The sequence below is a fragment of the Carlito syrichta genome, unplaced genomic scaffold (assembly GCF_000164805.1).
Source record: "Carlito syrichta isolate Samal-C Ts95f unplaced genomic scaffold, Tarsius_syrichta-2.0.1 Scaffold301972, whole genome shotgun sequence".
Taxonomy (NCBI): domain Eukaryota; kingdom Metazoa; phylum Chordata; class Mammalia; order Primates; family Tarsiidae; genus Carlito; species Carlito syrichta.
Genome location: NW_007246068.1, coordinates 106,250 through 128,393, shown reverse-complemented (window position 1 = coordinate 128,393; position 22,144 = coordinate 106,250). Strand labels below are relative to the sequence as shown.

Genomic DNA, 22,144 nt, shown 5'->3' with positions numbered 1-22,144 from the left:
TGCAGGCACTGGTTAATGTCAGTGATGACTACCACTCAGATGCTGCTACAATACTATAAACACCAACTTCAAAGGCCCTTTTGGCATCCTTGCCAGATAGTATCAGGTGTAAGGTCTCTCCTTGCACTTGCATCTAGAGTCTGCCCAGAGAAGATCATTTCCTCAGTCTTAGCTTGGGTCACCTGATGGCATTCTCATTGACCACGCCTTGGATTTGTCACTAATTGGTAGCCAGTTTCAGGGTTCGTGTTGCACATTACTTCATCCCCTTTCCACTAACTGACTGCCTCCTGAGTACTGCTCCCTGCAGCTCGTAGATGTTTCTGATTGAGAAAATTGCTTATGGGTGACCCTGAGCAAACAATTAAAGTCACTATATTTTCTGTCAGAATAGACCCATTTTGCCAAGAAAACTTGTGATCTTCCAAGATTGAGAAAATTTTGCTTGTCATAAACTTCACCTGTTTCAAGTTGATATGCTAAAGCAAGGCTTTAAGTCACTTTGCATTATCAAGAGGCCATGAAACTTTCTTTCTGTGCTAGCCTCACCACTAACTAGTGGTATCATTTTGTACATCATTGAGCGTTTTGGGTTTTGTACATCATTGAGCGTTTTGGGTTTTGTACATTGAGCGTTTTGGTCTCACTCACCAAATCTGGATGACCTCAGCCAATTTTAGGCATTTAATTTTGGCTTTTTGATGAAAGAATTGGTTTCTATGGGTGTTTGCATATTCCCTGTGGGATCATTTTCTCTACAATCAAGTTTCTGTGGCATTAAAATCAGTGCAAGTTAGAAGCAATGTACTGTAGGATTTACTTAGCTAGGACACAGCCTGGCACATAGTTGCACTTCAGTAATTAGCTAAATAATGTATGATTTACATCTGAAGATGTAAATGTTTGAGTTCAGATCATGTTTATTCCATCTTAAAGTACTCAAATAATAATCATAATTGCAGGCTTATGCTACAATTGGTCGTTGACATTTTTTATTTCACCTGCCATAAATAATTGCAGTTACTGAGTATAGAAAAACATGCTGGTTACTGAATACATGTACTTGTTATCCCTTCTGCAAGGTCACTTTTATTATCCCCATTTTATAAATGAGGAACCAGGTCTCAGGTTTCATAACTTCCCAAGGTTTCCTTGCTAGCAAGTGACTGAACCTGAATTCAAACTCAGATCTATGTGTCCCTAAAGCCCCCTCTCCGAAGTGCCATGCAACCCCTAATGTCATATGGCCTCTGAATTTGTACTGGATAAGTTCATAATGCTAAAGTGTATTTGTGACCTTAATTTTGTTACCTACAGCTAAGCTTTCTCTCCACATGAGCTAAATAATTTCCACAATTTTCTTGTACTCATGTACTTAACTTTTTATACCATGTGTGGTTGAACATTTGATTATTGGGTGAAAGTCTGACTTGTCTAATTGAGTAGTGATAATCTGACTTGTCTATGCAACAAAAGAACTCTTTGAGAATAGAAATTACTATTTTTACATTTGCTTCCCCATTGCAGTGATGAGCTCCTGATTTACTAGATGTCACAAAAATAGTTCATTGATTTCTAGGTGAGTACAGTTCATTATTCTCACCTCCTGAATTTGCAGAATCTGTCATTCATCATTCATTCAACAAAGATATATTGAGTTTCTACAGTGTTAGCCACTAGGCATAGAGTGATAAATGCAGACTACCATGTAATACTTCCATGACCTGGAAGCTGATATGTTGTTGTAGAAGGAGTAAAAGTAAAAATACAGATGAACTAAAGGCATATACTTTTTTTTTTTGAGTCAGGGTCTCACTGTGTCTCCCAGGTTGGAGTGCAGTGACATGATCACAGCTCACTGCAACCTCAACCCCATGGAGTCAAGCAATCCTTCCACCTCAGCCTCCTGAGAAACTGGGACTATAGGAGTACATCGCCACGTCTGGATGATTTTTAAAATTTTTTGTAGAGATGAGGTCTGGCTATGTTGCCCAGGCTGGTCTCAAACTCCTGGGCTCAAGCAATCCTCCTGTCTTGGCTTCCTAAAGTGCTGGGATTACAGGTGTGAGCCATTGCACCTGGTCAAGATATTTACTTTTAACAATGGAATTTTTAATAATCAGTGTAACACAACCAAAATTTTTTTGCTAATAAATTATCCAATGAACTTTTTGAAACCTAAAATAATTATGATGTTATTTCTTTCCCATATGAATAACATTTATAGTAATCCTTGTTGCATTTACATCTCTGCCCAAATGATGACTTTCCTATTTAATAGGGAAGGATATTTACCAGCTTATACTTTTCTAGATCGATACCACTGATTCTTTTAGGAAAAGAGAGTTATTGCTAAAGTTACAAAGCCAGGCTTACAGTGTTCTCACAAAGTTTCTTGTAATGACTTCATGTACTATAAGGAAACTTTTTGTATTTTAAGACTACTCCCTTTCTATAATAACCTTTTGGCTGTAGAATCCCTGATCCAATTCCTTTTGTTTATTCTGAAAATTTTTTAATCTTCCCTATTGCCTTTGATAATAAAATAGGGCCTGATAAAAACAGCAATGTGGCTATGAAGCTGGCTGAACATTTAGACTTAAGTGTTTAAGGCTCCATATCAACCTGGAAAGATGCCTAGTGAAGTACCCTTGTGTACTTTTCAAACCTGCCCTGTTTCATATTTTTATCAACTACTCAAAGACATAGAAGACATCTACATAGTGTTTTCAGATGACATAACCCAAAAAGTATAGCTTCTACTACATGTGCCTGTGGTCATGTTTCAGAATGACTTCAATAGGCCGCAATGCTGGATGGAAACCAACAAAATTAAGTTGAGCAGGGGATAAATGTACATTTCTGCTTTTAGATTCAAAAGGCAATTGCGCAATTACAGAATGGGGAGAAACTGAACTTGGCAGCTGTTCATGTGGCTAAAGGCTTAATGTGAACCAACAGTAGGAAGTGGTGGCTAAAAAGAATGAATATAGCTGTGTGCTTCCTCAGTCGAAATATTAATAGTTCACTGTAATCTGCACTGGTTGCACTGCATCGGGAATAATTTGTTTAGTTCCAAGAACATTCGGGAGAGACTTTGACAAAGCAGAGTAGCTACTAAAAGAGTGCTGAATCCAATCCAAGATACACTTATTGGACTCCTGTTTTGGGCAGGCAATATGCTAACCAGCACAAGCAATAAAGCTACAAAGAGACATTGCCAGTTTCTAGACTCAAGGACTTGAAAATTTGAGTGGAGACCCCAACAGGTACACACATAACTGTAAAACAAAGCCGACCATGAAGCCAAGAAGCACAAAGAATGTGCTGTGGGAATTCAGGTGCTGGACTAGCCAAAGATTTCTACGGGAAATGAGGACGAGGGCAGAGGAAGCCTTAAAAGCAAAGATGCAGGGACAGGAAAACTCAAGGCATGTCTAGGGAATACTGAGTAGCCTAGGTTGTCTGGAACAATGGGGTGGGCCTGTGTAGGAAGTGAAACTGAGAAAAGACGGTGTGGGCTGGAACCCGAGGGCATTGACCGGTAGGTAGTGGGAGGCATCTGGAAATAATGATGCACGAGGATCAGTTGGAGAAAAAAATACATATTTAATCTGTAGAAAAGAATGTAAAAGTCCCCTTGGTAAATATAGGCCAGGTTTGTTTGAGGTTCCTGAAGAAGTAAAAATTTATCACAAGGGGAAAGGGTTATAAGGAACAAGACTTGGGGTTTTTTCTAAGCACTGTGGGATTTTTTTTGGGAGGGGAAAGGAAGTTTGTTTTGGTTTTGTTTTAAAATCAAATCTGCGCTGGGCTCGGTGGCTCAGTCTGTAATCCCGCGCCTTTGAGAGGCTGAGGTGAGTGGATTGCCTGAGTCCGTGGGTTCGAGACCCGCCTGGGCAGCGAGACCTCATCTCTACAATAAATCAAAAAATCAGCCAGGTGTGGTAGCACATGCCTGTAATTCTGGCTACTTGGAAGGTTGAGGCGGAAGGATTGCTGGAGCCCAGCAGGTCGAGGCTGCGGTGGCCGGGAGCAGCCACTGCACTCCAGTCTGGGCGACAGAGTGAGACTCCAACTCAAAAAAAAAAAAATCAAAGTTGCCTGGTAGTAAAGACTTACCCTAGGAGATTGTGGGTGTCATTATAGATGAACTCAGAGTTTGATAACTGATTTAGAATTCGGAGGAAGTGCTGCTGCTTCACCAAGTGGTCTGGGAGTTCCAGAAATTACCCAAAGTCTTTGCAATGTGTAATTTTCCACGGTTGAGTTTTATTTATTTCTTCTTTGATTTAGGATATGTGTGAGTATGTCACCTTCTAAATAAAGTCATCATGTCAGGACTCTCCAGTTCATTGAGGGATATGCAGGGTCACAGTGCTCTGACAGTAGCCACTGCCATCACTGCATTATTTCACATTATACGCATCTTTTGTTACTGTGGCATATGACTTCCTTTCACGTATAAATCTAGACAGATTTTTGTCACAATTCCCCATTAGATGGATCAAATGCAAACCAACAGTTGATACAAGTGTAATGTGAAAAATTTATTTCAAAGAGGCTCTCCAAGGTAGTAGAAGTAGTGATTCAACTGGGGTTCTAGAATTGGAAAGACGTCAGATGCCAGCAATGCCACTTACTAGCTGTGTAATTCTAAGCAAGTGACTTCCTCTCCCTGTTTCTTAATCCATGAATGGGACTTAATCATTGTCTGTTCACACCTTGAAGGGTTGCTTAAGAGGATTAAAGGAGACAAAACACTTAGCACAATGCCTGGCAGTAGAGGCTCTAACTTTACTGAGGTCTCATGTTTTTCAGTGGTGTTCCAAAGAGCACTTAAGAGCTATTAAAAAAAAATTTTTTAAACAAAAATAAAAGCATCACTGTCATCATGTGCCAGATATTCTTCTAAGAGAACATATATGTCCATTGTTTGATTCTTAGAGCAACTCTATTTTTTTTTTTTTTTTGAGTTGGAGTCTCACTCTGTCACCCAGACTGGAGTGCAGTGGCCACTTCCAGCCACCGCAGCCTCGACCTGCTGGGCTCCAGCGATTCTTCTGCCTCAGCCTTCCAAGTAGCTGGAACTACAGGCGTGCTACCAGGCCCGGCTAATTTTTTTATTTATGGTAGAGATGAAGTCTCGCCAAGTTGCCCAGGCGGGTCGCGAACCCACGGGCTCAGGCAATCCACTCACCTCAGCCTCCCAAGGCGCGGGATTACAGGCTGAGCCACCGAGCCTGGCTAGAACAACTCTATTTACTAAGACTTTGAAAAGGTTACGTATCTCAGCCAACCACAAGGAAGTTAGTGGGTGAGCTAGGATTCAAACCAAGCTAGCGCCAGGGTTCACATTGATTAGAACCATTTCCATCCAATAAATACCAACACATATTCCTGTTTTCCTCCCAATTCCATTTCGAATTACTCTGCTGTACAATTCAATGTGTCTATGTGTTTTATTTGTTTAGGCCAGTTTCACAATAATTTTTTTTAAGTCCTATTGATTGTAATAAATACCTCAAGAGCTTAATTTTCTTGTCTTTGGCCAGAGCATCAAGGAAGTCCTTAAATGTTGAAAGGATGCATGACTATGGGGGAAAAAATTTAATTGTAGAAGCCATTAATGGTCACTTTTGGAAGAAGCAAATTATTCTGAATGTAATTTCACTACCTTCTGTAATTTTGTGATGGGTCACAACCCTCTGAATCCTCCATTTGAAATCAGTTTTGTACTCGGCTTCTCTTCATCTTGATTACAAGTCTTGTATACCACCTTCCTTTTTAACAATGTCCCCAGTTCATTCATTCTTTCTTTCGCTCTCTCTCCTTTAAAATTATTTAGTGTGACCATACTTCACTCATATGTACGTATTCACTAGTTGTGTTCATTCCAAACCCCGATAACTGTATCATCACTCATCCTAGTTCTAAATTCCAGGTTAAAAGATTATTTTACAGTCAAGCATGGTGGCTCAGCCTGTAATCCCAGCGCTTTGGGAGCCTGAGGCGAGAGGATTGCCTGAGCCTGGGGGTTCGAGACCAGCGTGGGCAACTAGGTGAGACCTCATCTCTACAATAAATCACACACAAAAAAAAACTAGCCAGGTGTGGTGGCATGCGTTTGTAGTTCCAGCTACTTGAAAGGCTGAGGCAGAAGGATCACCTAAACCCCGCAGGTCGAGGCTGTGGTAGCTATGAGTATGCCACTGCACTCCAGGCTGGGTGACAACAGTGAGACTCCAACTAAATATATATATATATTTTTTACCAACCCATCCAAATGCAAGGCGACCAAAAGTCTCTTGAACATCTTTTCTTTGTACACCTTCCTGGAGCCCTGAAATCTATTTCACATAAGTGAAGTTTGATGCAAGGAACTGTTCATAATTTTCTTTGGAGAATTTTTGGCGGTTCCTAAATGCCCCTTGAAAAAACATCAAAATAGGATGCTGAGAAGCAGTTAGAAAGTATGTGCATTGTTATTGCAAAATTGAAGTAGACTATGCAGAAACAGCTCCCTGCTTGGGAATTGGAACAAAGCTATAAGTGTTGTGCCACTACTTGTGGAATATACCAGGAATAACTCAATTCCATTGTTGCCCTGAGGCCTGGGGGCAAAAATTGCAGCTTTTCCTGTTCCACAAGGAGAGGAGAAAAGCCAACCCATTCAAGTTTATTCCAACAGTTTTTTCACTCTATGAAGTGATACTGCTTTATTGTTTGGCTCAGGTAGTTGGGAGAATAATCTTCCACTCCCTGGGTGCGACTATTCCTTTATAGATTAGATAAGAACAATTGATGAGCTTTTAAATGCTGAGAAAACTAATCAGAACTAAAAGAGGGTGCTGCTGGCCACAGCCCAAGAAATATGCTGGCTGAGATAAAAGCACCTACTGAGCTTTTTCTCCATTCCATAGTTCTCTGCATTTCGTCTCCCTTCTCTACCTTTCCTCTTTTCTCTCTCTCCTCCTGTCATTCTCTCAACTCTCATGTCTGCCCAATCTTCTCTGTCTCCTCTCCTCAGCCCCCAGCTCTAGCCTCAAAGATTTAATTTTGCTCTCTCTCTCTTAGCAGACCAAAATGTGGACCTGAATTTTTTTTAAATACACTCTTTTATATAGTAGATAAGATTCAAACCTCTGGACTTAATTTAGAAAATAGATAAGGGAAACATGTTTTATTTTCTGGTCATTTCATATATGTATATGAAATATGTAAGATTTTTGTAAAAATCTTCATTTCAGTTTCAAACAACAAACTTTACCTCGGTACATCTCAGGGTGCTCAGGTTGCGTGATGGTTTCAGAATCTTTTGATGTCAAGGAGTGAGTTGTGGGGAGGTGGGTGGACATCGGTTCACACAGGTGTATGTGGCTCCCTCTGGCCCTGTGAGTTCAGTGCTGTCCAGCCTCGTTGCTAGGACTGGAGTCACACGCCTGCATCAGCTGTTCTTTTGGGGAAGCAGGACCAGGTCGAATTGGTCTTTAACATTCATATATCGCCTTCAACTTCTGTGAGGCTTTCATTTCAATCTCTTTTCTTCTGTGAGGGACAGGCCTTCCATGGGAAGAAAGGACACCCCTTGAGTCTGACATGTTCTGCAGTCAACTTGAGGCACCCTTTGGTTAATTGTGGACAAGTCGAGCCCAGTTGTGAAATTCAGTCTCATTTAGCATTCTGCCAGCTAGGAAACGTGCTGTCTTGATCATCTTCCTAAGAAAGTCACTCGGGAAGTTCTTTTCCCTAACAGGAAACACAAGCCAAAGTAAAGACGCTGGAAGTTGCAAACCATTCATCCAGTGATTGGTTGTAAGGCATGATTCTTTTGGGAAAAAAGAGAGAGGAGTTGGGGCTCTGGCCCCCAAAGAACTTCCTCTCATTAAACCAAAGCAATTCGCTGCTCTCCTCAGGTTCTTTCTGTGAGCAAATTCACCTGCTCTCATCAAAGCCCCGGTGGGTGCTGGTGGATGGCCCACCTCAAAGAGGCATGGCTTCCACATGATGGAGGCCTCTGTCCAAAAGCCAGGCTTTACAGGTAAAACCAAAAGCTGCTTTGGTCAGCCTATCACCCCCACAGCCCAACTCACACTTTTCTTTTTGCTGCTATTTTCTGTGGTCCTGGGTTTTGAAGTCTTGGCAAGAGGACAGTCATTCCTTTGTGCTCGACTCTTACAATGAGGTAACCAAAGAAAGGGTCTTGGTCTGAGGCTGTCAGCTGTTACTAATCACTACTCCCCGGCTCATCGTGGGTCCCGCTCGCCTCTCCCTCTTGCTCTGCTTAGCACACATAAAGAAGATGAATTACTCTCTGGTTCCTCTTCAAAAAAGCATATTGTGCGGCACATTCCAATACTGTGAGCGAAGGACGGGCTAATGCGAAGGGTAAATGGGTATCTAAATCACCTCGCAGTGGGTCTTGTGCCGACAGCTGTGGGCCTCTGAGACGTGAATTTCAGAGCTGCCCCTTCTGAGAGTTACCAGCAACCTTGCTGAGAGTGAGAGGAAGTCCCTACAGTGGGCTTTCTGGCAGATAGCATCACCAGAAAGATCTCAGGGCCATGTGAGTCTGTCATGAGAGTCCACTGAATGCTCATGACCAGTGTAGAGAGAAGTAAAGCTTGACCACTCAGAGAAGCCCACTGGCTGATTACCCAGGAGAGGCAGTTTCCATCCCAATGTTTAAGCCAAAGAGTACTAGAAGCTCTTCAATGTTAGAGGTAGTGGAGGTCAAAGTTGGACCTTAGTTTCCCCTCACTGCTTCCATATGAAAGTTCATTCTCAAAGGGTGGCTGAAGCCAGAGAAAAGGTATCATTTGCCTAGTCTTACCAAGACTGAGGATAAAAGTGATTTATTTGACTTTTTTCTGCCATGAATAATGTTATCTTTTCTGCTGATTTTTTTCCATTTAACAACCTTTCAAAAGAAGAATGTTTCTCTTTTGCTTTTCTGCACTTCATTTTCCTAGGCAACACTAGAACTCGAAGAAAAAGCTTGTTGACAAGTTTTAAGGGTCAAAGAAAAAAATCCATTTGTCTGACAAATTGTATGCTATCACAAGCAGCAGACCTGTAAGGAAATTTCATGAGTGGTTTTCATGCAGTATAACCTATAAAGCTAATAGTGTTATAGGCTAGTGAAGTGTGAAGTTTTGTGATATTCTCAATAGCCATAATGTAGGAAGGAAACTTTGACCTTCCTACAGGTTGAACACCCATGTGAAAATACTTGTGATTTAATTGACTGTGAATTCCATAAAATCTTCTCGGCTCTTTGTGGAGATGGTTTAACTTGCTTCACCAGAAATCATGATTAAAGTAAATTGCCTTCTTTACTCAAAATTCGAAGAAAAGCAAACCTTTTCTAAAACATTTTCCCTTGTTACAGTGTCTGTCTTTTTGTTCAAATAAATTGACCAGATACCAGAAATTTGCATTTTCTTAGTCTCCACTAGTGAGATGAAACAAGTTCTTGGTTATGGTGGGCAGCCCAAGTTCATAGAAAGCTAAGATAGGAAGAGCACAGCTCACAGTTCCTTTTTAAAGCCTCAGCTATTAACTGGATGAGTGTTTATAGCCGTGTTTGCAAACTTTTATTTTTTTACCAGAAACTACAATAATAAATATATCCTACATTGTGACCTGGCGCACACATGCACTGAAAAAAATTCCCACAAAACAGTATATCCCTTTACCACGTGTTGTACTCTGATATTTTCATTTCTACTCTCTTTCATTCATTGATAGAAATACTAGTCATGACCTGCTAAATTGATTTCATGAAAGTATACATTCAGACCACACCCCTCTCTCCATTTCTTTCTTTGCATTTGCATATTTTTCAGATTTATTCACACATTCTCCTGTTAACATATGAACAGACCAAACTATGGTAGTTATCTTGTGGGCTCATCGGCAAGAGGATAATATGTTAGCAAAAATAATACAGGCGTGGGAGAAGGAAGGCAAAGGAAGAGAAAGCATAAAGGGTGCCCATGGTGATGGGTAGTAAATAGAGGTCTGCCAGCCTTCCCGACCAGTCTGGGGACACCTTGCCAGGCATTCATTCCCAGCTCTGGAAATGGAGCTCCGGGGGATGCTGGGTTTGTGTTGTCACGGTTTCCCCACAAGGTTTGTCACGCATTGTTCCAGACAGAATGAACCTCATTATTTTGGATTAATTGGAGGAAGATCAACCAAAATTAGCGGGTCAGAATTAGAGTATTTTAAACAAAAGCAGTTTTAGAATTTGTAGTTCATATAGTAACCCAATCTAAGTGTTAAAAAAAAAAGCATGTGGCCTTTACCCAGCATAGCAATAATAACAATAATAAGAATGTGTTTATTCAACAAATAATTACTATGTACTTTCCTTGCACAGGCACTGTTGTAGGCACTGAGGTCACCGCAATGAATGAAATAGACAGTCCTGTTTCTTGGCACTACAATTCAAGTAGAGGGAGATGTAGAGTGATCATAACTTATGACAGTTACCAAGGTCCTGCTTTGCAATATTAAAAAGTATGATTTCTGTGTGAATACTTTATGTAAATATATCATTGCAGGTGGGATATATTTACAGGTCAAGAATGTATGTTTACATATAAATTTTTGTGTTTAATATTCAAAAATTTAATCGCCATGACCTTGAAGAGCCTTTCATGTATAAAACATGCTGGTCAAAGTATTACAATATATGAAAGTAACTTTGCTACTAGCATCTTTCATATTTTATTTAAATAAGCATGTCTCAAATTGAAAACATACAGCAATTTTTGTTTCACTATCCAATATTAAGTTTTCTTTTAAGTGAACTATAGGAGTCGTCATGTGTTTTCTCTACTCTTACAATGTAGGTATTACTAGTTTCTTTTCTAAATGAGAAATAAAGTCCTAGAGAGGTAAAATAATGCTGTGTTAGCAGCTTGCTTATTATATATCTGCTTAATGAGTAGTAGTAACAGCTCACATTTGTTGAAAGCTGACCACGTGCCGAACACTACGCTAAATGCTTTCTATGTGAAAGCCCCTTTTAATGCCTGTGAAAACCCCATGAGGTAGCTTCTTTTTTTTTTTTTTTTTTTGAGTTGGAGTCTCACTCGGTCGCCCAGACTGTAGTGCAGTGGCCGCTCCCAGCCACTGCAGCCTCGCCTGCTGGGCTCTGGCGATCCTTCCGCCTCAGCCTTCCAAGTAGCCGGAATTACAGGCATGCGCTTCCATGCCCGGCTGATTTTTTGATTTATTGTAGAGATGAGGTCTTGCTGCCCAGGCGGGTCTCGAACCCGCAGGCTCAGGCAATCCACTCACCTCAACCTCTCAAAGGCGCGGGATTACAGCTTCTATTAGTCCCATTAGTCCCATTCTATAGATAAGGAAACTGAGGCTTAGAGAGTCCACATGGTACCAAAGCCCAAAGTGGAATTCTGATATTCTAACTCCAGAGACTGAACTCTTAACCACTGTGCCATAAATAAAGATTGTGCTTCTAAAAATGCTTGAGATTGACCTTACGTCATTTGAATATTATCTTTTAGATTAAATTCTGAGGCTATAAGCAGCTTACCAACTGTGATTCAAAATTGTGATACAATCATTCTTTACCAACAGTTTGGAATCTAACTTTTAAAGATTTGCCTTCAGTTCCAGAGCCTTAGAATCATAGAACTTGATGGTATTTTTACAATCTAGTCCATAAAGGAGGCAGAAGAAAATATTTCAGAGAAAATATTTCATTCTAGAGAGAGAATGTTTTGTGTTCACTCCCCACCATCATTGCCTTCCCTCTGTGAGCTTTCCGGCCTTGTCACTCACTCTCCTTCCTAGGGTGGCAATGTGCCCCGGCTCCAGCAGTGGGCAGCTGCTTAGGACACAGAAGCCTATTTTTCAATCTGTAAACATGAAGCATATTGTATTTTTAGCTTAATCTTCTTATTTAAAAACCGTCACCTTGTATTCGCATGCACACAGTACATATGAGAGCTCATCCTTGTTTCCTTATGGGTAAGTTGGTCCATCTTGAAATTCTAGGAGGTTAAGAACAGGCGGCTTTTATTAGAGGAGTAATTGAGAAACGCATTGTGGAGAAGGCGGACGTCTCAAATAAAATAAAAACTGAAACAGAACAACATTCTTGAATCAGCAGTTGCCATCAGCCTTTTCTGTTCCTTCTGAGTCTGGTCCAGGGGCCCTGGAAGAACAATGACACATCATGGGGATAAGTGGGAAGACAGTTCAAAACAGAAGTTTGCCTCTACAGATTTCTTATTTCAAAACCAGAAACAGGAATATTGTTGGGGGCGTGGAGGGAGGTATGCCAACACTAACACATTATATGTTAATATAGAAGACTAGATTTTCAGCACTGGAAAAATAAAATCTGTGCAGGTGATAGAAGCTTGGTAACCTAGCATTATTTAATTACTCTTTAATACTTGACTGATCGCATATTTTATTTAAGAAATCATACTAGTTATAGCAAAAGAGATGTAATTTACAACATAGACTTACAGAGTACCACACACGAGTGTATGAAACACTCCCTCTCTCCCCTCCAAAACATCTCATTAATTTTGATGCACATTTGTTGTGATAAACTGATTACCAGAAGACAGTCTTCATAAATAAAGAGGTAATGATCTATTTGCTTTTAAAAAATTATCTTCTCTTTCTTTCCTTTCTCTTCCAAGTGACTGCTGCCTAAAATACCCAGGTACTTGAAGCAAAGTTTTAATCTTTTGCATTCTAGAAAGTGCCTTATTCAGTCTTTTGATGCTAAACCCATTACAAAAACTCATCTGCAAAAATAGGTTTGCAGAAATGATTGCTTGCTTGATAATTGGTTATTGATGAGTACATGTTTAGAAAAGAAAATAAGACTCAAGTGTTCGCAACCAGCAAATATACATGGCCCTCCACACTCCATTAGAACAAGCTCTGGGCAGTTTTTATAGAAGTGGTGAAAGTTTTGCACTGGTATATCAGCTTTCTAGCTAGTGCTTCTGGTGATCAGTGTTATTCAACTTGGCTTTAAGGAATGCCACGTGTTTGGACAGAGTTTTTCCACAAATATATCCCTCCAGATAATTTTTCTCAAGTCAAGTGACTTATCTCAAAATTGAACTCAAATGCAAGAAAGTCAGAAGAAATCAGCATGAATAACAAGCAAATGAAATGTGGGTGACTCCTAGTTTGTCACTAAGAAGAGAGGTATAGCAGTAAGGATATTCCCTTGGAAGTATGGAGTCAAGTCCTGCCACTGCTATTTACTAGCTGTGCAACACTGGGCAAGTTACTTAACTTCTCTGGCCTTTTGTTTCTTCACCCATACAATGGTATTAACAATATCTGCAATATACAATTGTCATGGAATTAGGTAAATACATACCTTTGGTCAGAGGTAGGACTTAGTAAGTGAGTCAGTGGACCACATAAAAGTTAACTCAAAATGCATAAAACACACAAACATACAAACATGTCATAACTGCAAGTTCCATTGTGGTACTTGGAGCAATAGTACAAAATAATAATTATTTGGATTTGAAGAAGGTCTTGATTCTGATGGCAGGTTGTTGTCATAATAAAGATGTCAAGATATCTTGAATGGGGCTGGTTTAGCTAAACCCAGATCAAATGAAGAAAAAGAGACTAGTTAAGATTATTATCTTTATCATTTGCTCTGGAATGTGTTTCTCAAATGTATTTAAATGAGCACCGGGCTGTTGTAACTCATTTTCACAAGTACCTACACACCCAAGTGATTTCCTATCTCCCCATCACCCCAATGCCTTTTCTCTCATACATTTTAAAGTGACCAGGCTCATCTACAATAAATAAAAAAAAAAATTAGCCAGGCGTGGTAGCATGCGCCTGTAGTTCCAGCTACTTGGAGGGCGGAGGCGGAAGGATCGCCGGAGCCCAGCAGGTCGAGGCTGCAGTGGCCGGGAGCGTGCCTCTGCACTCCAGTCTGGGTGACAGAGTGAGACTCCAATTCAAAATAAATAAATAAATAAAAAATAAAGTGACCAGACTCAACGCAAACCCTCTCCTTCCCAAACATTTGGGGCAATTCCTGGCAAAGTACCTCTTTCTGCAAAGTGATTTAGTACTTGAACCTTGCCCCAGACACTCTGTCATTTGTGTTTAGTCTCTAGTGTAAAGTTTCATCTCATATTTCATGAGATTGGGGAGAGGAAATGATCAGGGTTTAGATGAGGGAAAGGAAGAATGATACCCTGCTCACTTGGGGTTTTCTCCTCCAGAGTTCTTACTCCATTTTCCTGACTCCACCAGTATCAAGGCCATTGTGTGTAGCCCATTGTACACAACTGTCCCACTGTTGCCCTGATTACAATGTACAGTCTTGTTCCTGGTGGTCTTGTTTGTTGTACAGGATGGGGTACCTGGGGCAGTAGTGGGCTAGTAGCCCCGTGTGAGAAGTCAGACCCCGTTTAGGGGAAGAACCTTACATAGAGAATTGATAAATGATTATGTCTCTCTTACCTTTCTTGACTAAAACAATAGCAGCTGTTACTTTAGTCTCTTTCAAAGGAAAAGAGCCAATATGCAAGGGTGGGTGAGGCCTCTCATTTGGTTATTGAATCTTCTATTTTTATTGCTTAAAAAAAAAAAAAATGCCCTGATGGTTGTCTTCAGCTATTTCACAATTGAAAATTATGGAAAAAATACTTTTATATTGTTTTTACCTTTAAAAAACAAATAAAAAACCTTGTGAGCTTCATTTCCTGTAGCTGATAGCCTTATAGCTGTGGGCACTGAGATAACTTTCCCACCTCCTTCCACGTGGTGGGGAGGGAGATCCAAGCCTCATCCTTTGTTTGCCACTTTGGTTCCCAGTACTGTGCCTTGACCACTTAGTACTCTCTCCGAATAGGTCAGGAATAGTGGTCAGGAGCGTCAGAAAAGAGTTGGCGTGAGAACGAAACAGCACCACAGAATAGCAGGCAGGAGGGAAAAGAAAACATCTCGGAGGAAGAAAATACTGCTGCCTGGTACCAAGAGATATCCGGCATATTGTGCTTACACCACCCGCCGGTTCAACAGGGAGAGAGCCGGAAGAATTGCAGGCTTCAGTGGTGACAAGTTCAGGCAATCCTGGGAAAGACAGCGGGCCCCTTCTGAGAGAAATCATTTCAATTACACCCAAGCCAAGATATTTTGAGATGTGATTCAGATCTCAGAATGAAAATCGGGGGATGGGATACTTTGGTTGAGAACAGATTAGCCCATTTTAAACGTAGTTGAAGTGTTGAAGTGGTGCCATCCTAATAAATGAATACTTAACCCCGGGCTTCAAGAAAGTAGGCAAGGATAAAAGAATAAGTTCATGGCACCAACGCCAGAGCTGGCCTCCTTGTCTGTGGGAGCTGCAGATGGTTTTCTCAGGGGCAGAAAGTGCACTAAAGCTAGTTACATAAGATCTGAGTTCAAGTTCTCACTCCATTCTACTTGGTGTTAATGAAGAACTAGATTGTCATTAAAAATAAGAATGTATTAGGTATTAAGTATGCTTGTTATAAAAATTATAAATGATACAATTCAAATACAAATGAAATTATAGACTGAAGGTCATGGCTTCAATTCCCACTGAATACCTTTGTATTAAGATTTTAGGCAACCAGTTATCTGACAACCAGGCATTGGTTTTTTTTTTTTTTCAGTACTTTAAATATGTTTGCGTGAACAGAGTCACTACCTGAATATTAAACCACCATTAGAATCTAATACTCAGCCAGGCACAGTGGCTCAAGCCTGTAATCCCAGCACTTTGGGAGGTGGAGGTGAGAGGATTGCATAAGCTCAGGAGTTTGAGACCAGACTGAGTAACATGGCGAGACATTGTCTCTACAATAAATCAAAAAATTAGCCAAGCGTCATGGCTCCGCCTGTGGGTTCAGCTACTTGAAAGGCTGAGGCAGAAAGATCGCCTTAGCCCGGCAGGTCAAGGCTGCAGTGGCTGTGAGCTTACCACAGCACTCCAGGCTGGGTGACAGTGTGAGACTCCGACTCAAAAAAAAAAAAAAAAAAATCTAATACTCATCATTGAAATACAGTATAACCTTTTAGCACATTTACAGAAACACAACTGTAAATAGTAAAACAAAAATAGTTTAATTAACTATCATTGGATTATACTGCAATTGAATTTTAGCAGAATTGGGAAGGATAAAGCAGGAAAAAAACTGAGGAAACAACTAATGAAATAGAAGAGCCCATACTATTATAGATAATTTAATCTTTGGAGAGTTATGTGTCATTTCCAATTATTTTTTAGCACAAGAAGCACTGAGATGTGTTCATTAACTAAGCCTTTAGGAAAACTTGAAAGTCAGGCCTCCTTTTTTTTTCTTTTAATCTTGGATGACATCTTGCCTGAGGCAGACTTTGCATATGTTCTGAAAATGAGGGAAAGGGGGATTTTTTTTTTTTTTTAACATAGGGCTAGGGATTCCAGACTTGTGGGACAAGGTAGAAAAAGATGGTGCAAGAATGAGAATGCACCAAAATGCTTTTTAAAATTTTTTTTGATTGAATGAGATGAAATGAAACAGAGAAACTGAGAACCCAGTGTCTACTTTCAATGTAAAGTGAAGATAGATTAGCAGGTGATCAGAATAGTAGCTTAAATTTTACATAAAAGCATCAAAAAAGACTCCCAAATATGTGTATAAAATAATAATCGTTTTGAAGGAACTTAATGGCAATTAATCTGTGTGAATCACCACAGTGCTTGAACTTGAGGAAAATTTAGGTTATCCTGCTAGAAACTTTTTTTAGGTTTTTCTTTAGACACACACACACACACACACACACACACACACACACACACACACTCACACACACACACACAAACGCACTACTTACTGCTCATACTTGCAGCTTCCCCAACTAGGAGTAACCTAGGGAAGAATTTGAAAGCACTTTCAGACCATGAGAGAGCAGTATTTATTTGGCCGTGTGAAATCAACTCTTGGGGCAGAACACAGTGATGGTGAAATCAATTCTTGGGGCAGAACACAGTGATGGTGTTCTCGGACACAGCTGATGCCTAACCATTCTAGGCTAGGCTTTCCCCCTTTTTCCTTGTGTGATACCCTGATTAAATTTTGGATCAAGTTGTCCTAACATGTACAGACTCCCAGTGCTGGGTGGGTTGAGGGTAGGGGAATGTAAAAGGAAATGCTATTCCCATTATCAGATGATTCCCTGGACTGACTTCCTGAAAACCTTGTGTTTGCCTTCACCAGGAATGGCGGCCCTAGATAGTAAGGCATCAGGGAAGATGGGAATGCGAGCTGTAGTCTATTACATGACTACCACCATCATTGCCGTGGTGATTGGCATAATCATTGTCATCATCATCCATCCTGGGAAAGGCACAAAGGAAAACATGCACAGAGAAGGCAAAATTGTACGAGTGACAGCAGCAGATGCCTTCCTGGACTTGATCAGGTATGTCCTCGCAAGCCCATCCTTTTGGGTATATTTTGACCACGCCATTCCTCTTATTGGGGGAAGCTAACTAACCCCCAGGAAGGGGTGTCCGACTGAACCAGCCTTGCCAGGCTTGAAATGAAGGTCATATATCTTTACTTCTTTCTAAAAGAAATTCAAGTAAGGGTTCATTCTTTGATTGCATATGAAAGAAACAAGAACAGGGAAAAGATACAGATTTTGAGAGCCCTGCTTAAAGGATTCATAATCTGGTCACTCAGTTCTCCTCTCAGCTATGCAATTCACCTTGGAATTTTAACCATTCTTAACCTACTTTTCCTAAGTCCCGTCCTTGATGGCCAGTTTTTACTCAAGTATGGCCTATTCACAGTGATTACAAATGAGTCTTATCTAATACTTGTAGCAGACTTGGTAATAGAGTCTGCTTCACACAACTGAAATTAACCAGAGTTTGATCCTGGCACCTTCCTGCTTGCTCTCCCTACACACCTGCCTTGGTTCAGTCAGGTCCTGGCAGGAGGCACACCACATCCTCAAAAGGAACACTGAAGAAGGTCTGCAAAGGTGCGGGCAGAATTAAGGAAACCTACAAAGGATGGTGAGGTTGGACACTGACAACCAGGAAGCCATTTTGTTACCATCTCTAGTTATAAAGGGGCAAAGAAAAAGAGTTGTTACTGGAACCCAGAAAGAGATGCAGCCATGAGAGAGAGGAGTCTCAAGGAGGAAAGGAGTTGTTGCCAAACCTGTCAAAGACAGAGCTGGGAGAATATATAAGTGAACTCTTTCTCCCTCTGCCCCGTGATCTGCCAGTACATGCCACTAGACAAGCCCAGCTGGAAGCAAAAGAACCCACATGTTATGGTCCATAGGGATCAGCTTCCCAAGGCACAGAGCAGAAGGGAACATGAATCTAGAAGAACAAAGGAAAGAGATCCCACCACAGGTCTGTAGTTCCTCCTGCTCCACCTGCATAGCATCTCTCCACTGTATAACCCCTCCCAACCTGTCCTCCCAAACCCTAGCCCTTTGATCCCAACTTTACACCTTACCTGCAAGTGACTGGGCTGCCAATCCTAGATACCTACTCTATACAGTTCCCCAGTGAGCATCTGAAGGAAACTCCAAGATCGATTTCACCATCTCAAGGAATGAAGTTATGGCAGGTGGATTCAAAAGAGTGCAGGGTCTCTTAGTAACACCTTTCCGTTCTCACATGGGTGACTTTGCACCATCTGTATGCAAATGCCACCCAATCCCCACGGGGCCTCTTCTTGAGAACCCATTTTCAGAGAGTCAAACACAATGATCTGAATGTAACCACCCTATAACACTATTTCATACTGAGTTGGCACCTGATAACTGTGTTTTCATTTAGTTCATACAATTCATGAAGGTTTTTCACCATTTCATCATGAACTTTACCCTGAGGTAGTTTGGATTAGGAATTCTTATTATACTTTCTTTTTCTATATATATATATATATTGTTTAAGTCAGGTTCTCACTCTGTCACCCAGGCTGGAGTGCAGTGACATGAAAGTGGCTCACTGCAGTCTCAACCTCCTGGGTTCAGGTGATACTTCTGCCTCAGCCTCCCCAAGAAGCTGCCACTACAGGCACATGCCACCACACCCTGCTAATTTTTTTCATAGAGGCAAGGTTTTGCTATGTTACCAAGCTTCTTTCTCTATCATTTTTATTGCTTGTTTGAAGGATTAAGATCTTGTTACCCCCAGTGTGGTTGATCCATTAGAGCACTATATATTTCCATCCCTCCTCACCCCAGCATCAAGGGTATGAATATCCTATCCCCACCTAGTCACTTGGTTTGGTCATTTATCCTGGAATCCCCTGAACAGAGATATTTCTATTAAGGTAGAAAGAAACCTAATGAATATAGATAGGAAAGAAAAGAAAACAGATGGTGTAAGTAGTAGGAAGAAAAGGATAAGAGTTTAAACCATAATATACTCAACTTTGATAACACATAACTGCTGGAAACTCGAGCTTGAGATGACTACTTGGGTCATGTCTTCTCCCACACTTTTCCGTCTTGGGACTCTAACACTAATTTAATCCAGTTCCTTCTTTAACAGATGCATCGGCCAAGGCATAAATGCAGCTGGTTAGAGATTCCCCAGCCAGACTGTTGCCTATCCCTTCCCCTCATCACAGACTCAAACACTGCTCTGACACAGTCTCCGAGGAAGTGAGAAACACTGCCACATGGGCCCCAAGTTCAGATTTCGTGAGCCATCTCTCCATTAGCCATCAAAGAGCTACAGAAGTTCTAACAAGTCAGTGCCAACATCCTATCCCCAGAAGGCCTTTGGGTAAATTTTTTTGGAGAACAAAATTCCTCAGTCTGACCATGAGTTTGATTCAGAACATTTGATCTCTAGACACATTAGGTACAATAATCAAAATGGCCACTATTGAGTAATACCACAGTTAGCCAGAATGCTGATGATGAAAGGCACTTTCATTTTCAGGGTTTGATAATACAGAGTTTTGGTAATACAGTGGCTGAACAAAGAATCCCATTGGCTGACAAGAGGTCAGGTGAGTTGAGTTTGAGACTTCTCTGAAAAATATGCACTACGTGGGCCATACTTAGAGAGGATCGTATGTTTCTTTCAGGTCATAAAATCCAACAAAATCTTTTTCTTTTTCCATTTGCTGCTTGATTCAATACAATCTTTACCTTAGACACGATAAAACAGAATTTAAGGAGCAAACTTATTACTTGGAAAATTTTTCAAGTGAGTGTTATTTTCTTTGCAGGAACATGTTCCCTCCGAATCTAGTGGAAGCCTGCTTTAAACAGGTAAACACTTTACAGCCATTAATTCACCTATGAAATTCCATCTTGACGTCCAAACCAAGTGGGACCTACAATAAGAAACACTTCTTCTTGCCAACCAGATGAGAAACACAAGGGTTTTCTAGGAAATTTGGGGGTTGGGATGGTTCTTACCTTGTATTCAAAGCTTATTAGTTGCCAGACACAGTGTGTCTTGCATACAAATAGCTCACTGAGTCTCTGTTATTGTTAAGAAAGTTAATCACAAGACCCCTTTCCTTTCCCTGCTGCCACTTCCCACTGGCAAATGGCCCCCAAGCAAGCATACTCCACTCTAAAGTACATTTACAATTTGCTTTAAAGAAGATTAGGGAGATTATTCAGGTTTCTGGGTTTGATTTAAAAATCAATGGACTGTGGGGGTTTTTGTTTGTTTTTTTAAGTCTACTAAGTGCCTAATGGATTCTAAAAGAGAACCATATCAGAAAGGAATGGCATCATTGTTCATGGAACGCCTGCTATGTGCCAAGCACTAATGTTATATTTAGTCCTGACACAAATATGATGAATATCATTGTCTTATTGTCTTCATTTTACTGATGAGGTAACTCATCTATATGAATCCAGGGGGATTATGTAAAAGGCACAAGCTCTCACAAGTATTAAGTGGCAAACCTAGAATTCAGATCCATGGTGTTGACTCCAGATTCTATATTTTTCCTATTACTCCATTCTGCTTCCCAGAAAGGAACATCCAGAGAGATAAGACACCTGCCTAGATGCCACTGTAAGGCTCACTTTCTTTTAGCACATATCCAAGTGACTCTTGGTTGTCTGTGTTGTAGATACAAGTACACCTTACTAGTAGAGGCTAAAATCAGTCTAACCTTACTTGACTGTATAAAAGCTTTGTTGCCCAAAATATAAAAAGGGAAACAGACATCCAGGGTCACATAATATTTCCCAAACATTTCTGCAGATGGTGTCAATTCACTCCTGTTGTAACTCCCCTAGCCCCTCTGCTTAGGATCCGTAAAACAAACAAAATAGCCCCAACCTTGTGGAGGACTAGGTTTTACACATCTAAGTCCTCCTTTGTTTTTTTCCCTTTTAATAATTTTTATTAAGACAATTTTGCATGCATGCACACATTGCCAAATTCAAGCAAAATTCTTTCTTTTTAAAAAATGACACACAAAAAATAAGCCTAAGAAGCCAAAATCTAACTTTCTTTGTTCAAAAACAACTGTAATAGTAAATAATAAACCCCTTTCAATCCAACCAGCCAACTCCAGCACCATGGGGTTGACTGTTCCAGTTAGTCAGCTGGCACTGAGTGATATAAAAAATGCTGATTTCCAGATCCTTCAGATGGGAAAAGTGCTGACTTGTGCAGATTTATTGTGTTTGATTTGGAGTTGCATTTACAGGATTTTTGAAGAGGAAACAAATGTTTCTCCCCAGGTCTAGTTGGCTTAAAGCAGAATGCAAACAAGTTTGCCGCTTCTGTGAAAGCTGTAACTGTGTCTAAGGGAAAAGAGTTGGAGTCATAAGAAAGGCTGATCGGGATTAAAAATTTACCCTGGACAATCCATAGCATGCATAAGCATACAATGGAATAAAGAAATTTGGGAGTTGATCTGAATAGAAGACAGACAGGGGCCAGTTTTTGGTCTTTGGTTTTTGGTTTTGTTTTTTTGTTTTGTTTTGTTTTGTTTTGTTTTGGTTGCTTGAAATTATCAACAGTACTACTGGTTGTTCAGGAATATGTTCTTACTATTGACACCTGACCATGCTTGTATTTAGGAATAGTAGTTTTCCAATGGACAAGAAAGTTTCTCATTTGGTAAAGAAATAGCAAAGA

The 22,144-nt window shown here is 40.5% G+C and overlaps 1 protein-coding gene across 2 annotated transcripts in view; it reads left to right on the top strand.

Annotated features, from left to right (window-relative positions):
* SLC1A3 (solute carrier family 1 member 3) overlaps positions 1 to 22,144 on the top strand; it is a 92,098-nt gene that overhangs the window by 56,272 nt on the left and 13,682 nt on the right. Inside the window, exons 4-5 of one of the 2 annotated variants that reach the window (XM_008055853.2) lie at positions 17,268 to 17,472; positions 20,262 to 20,304. In XM_008055853.2, coding sequence (XP_008054044.1) covers positions 17,268 to 17,472; positions 20,262 to 20,304 — 248 coding nt within the window. The remainder of the gene's footprint in view (positions 1 to 17,267; positions 17,473 to 20,261; positions 20,305 to 22,144) is intronic. The other variant, XM_021711278.1, reaches the window with a different exon arrangement.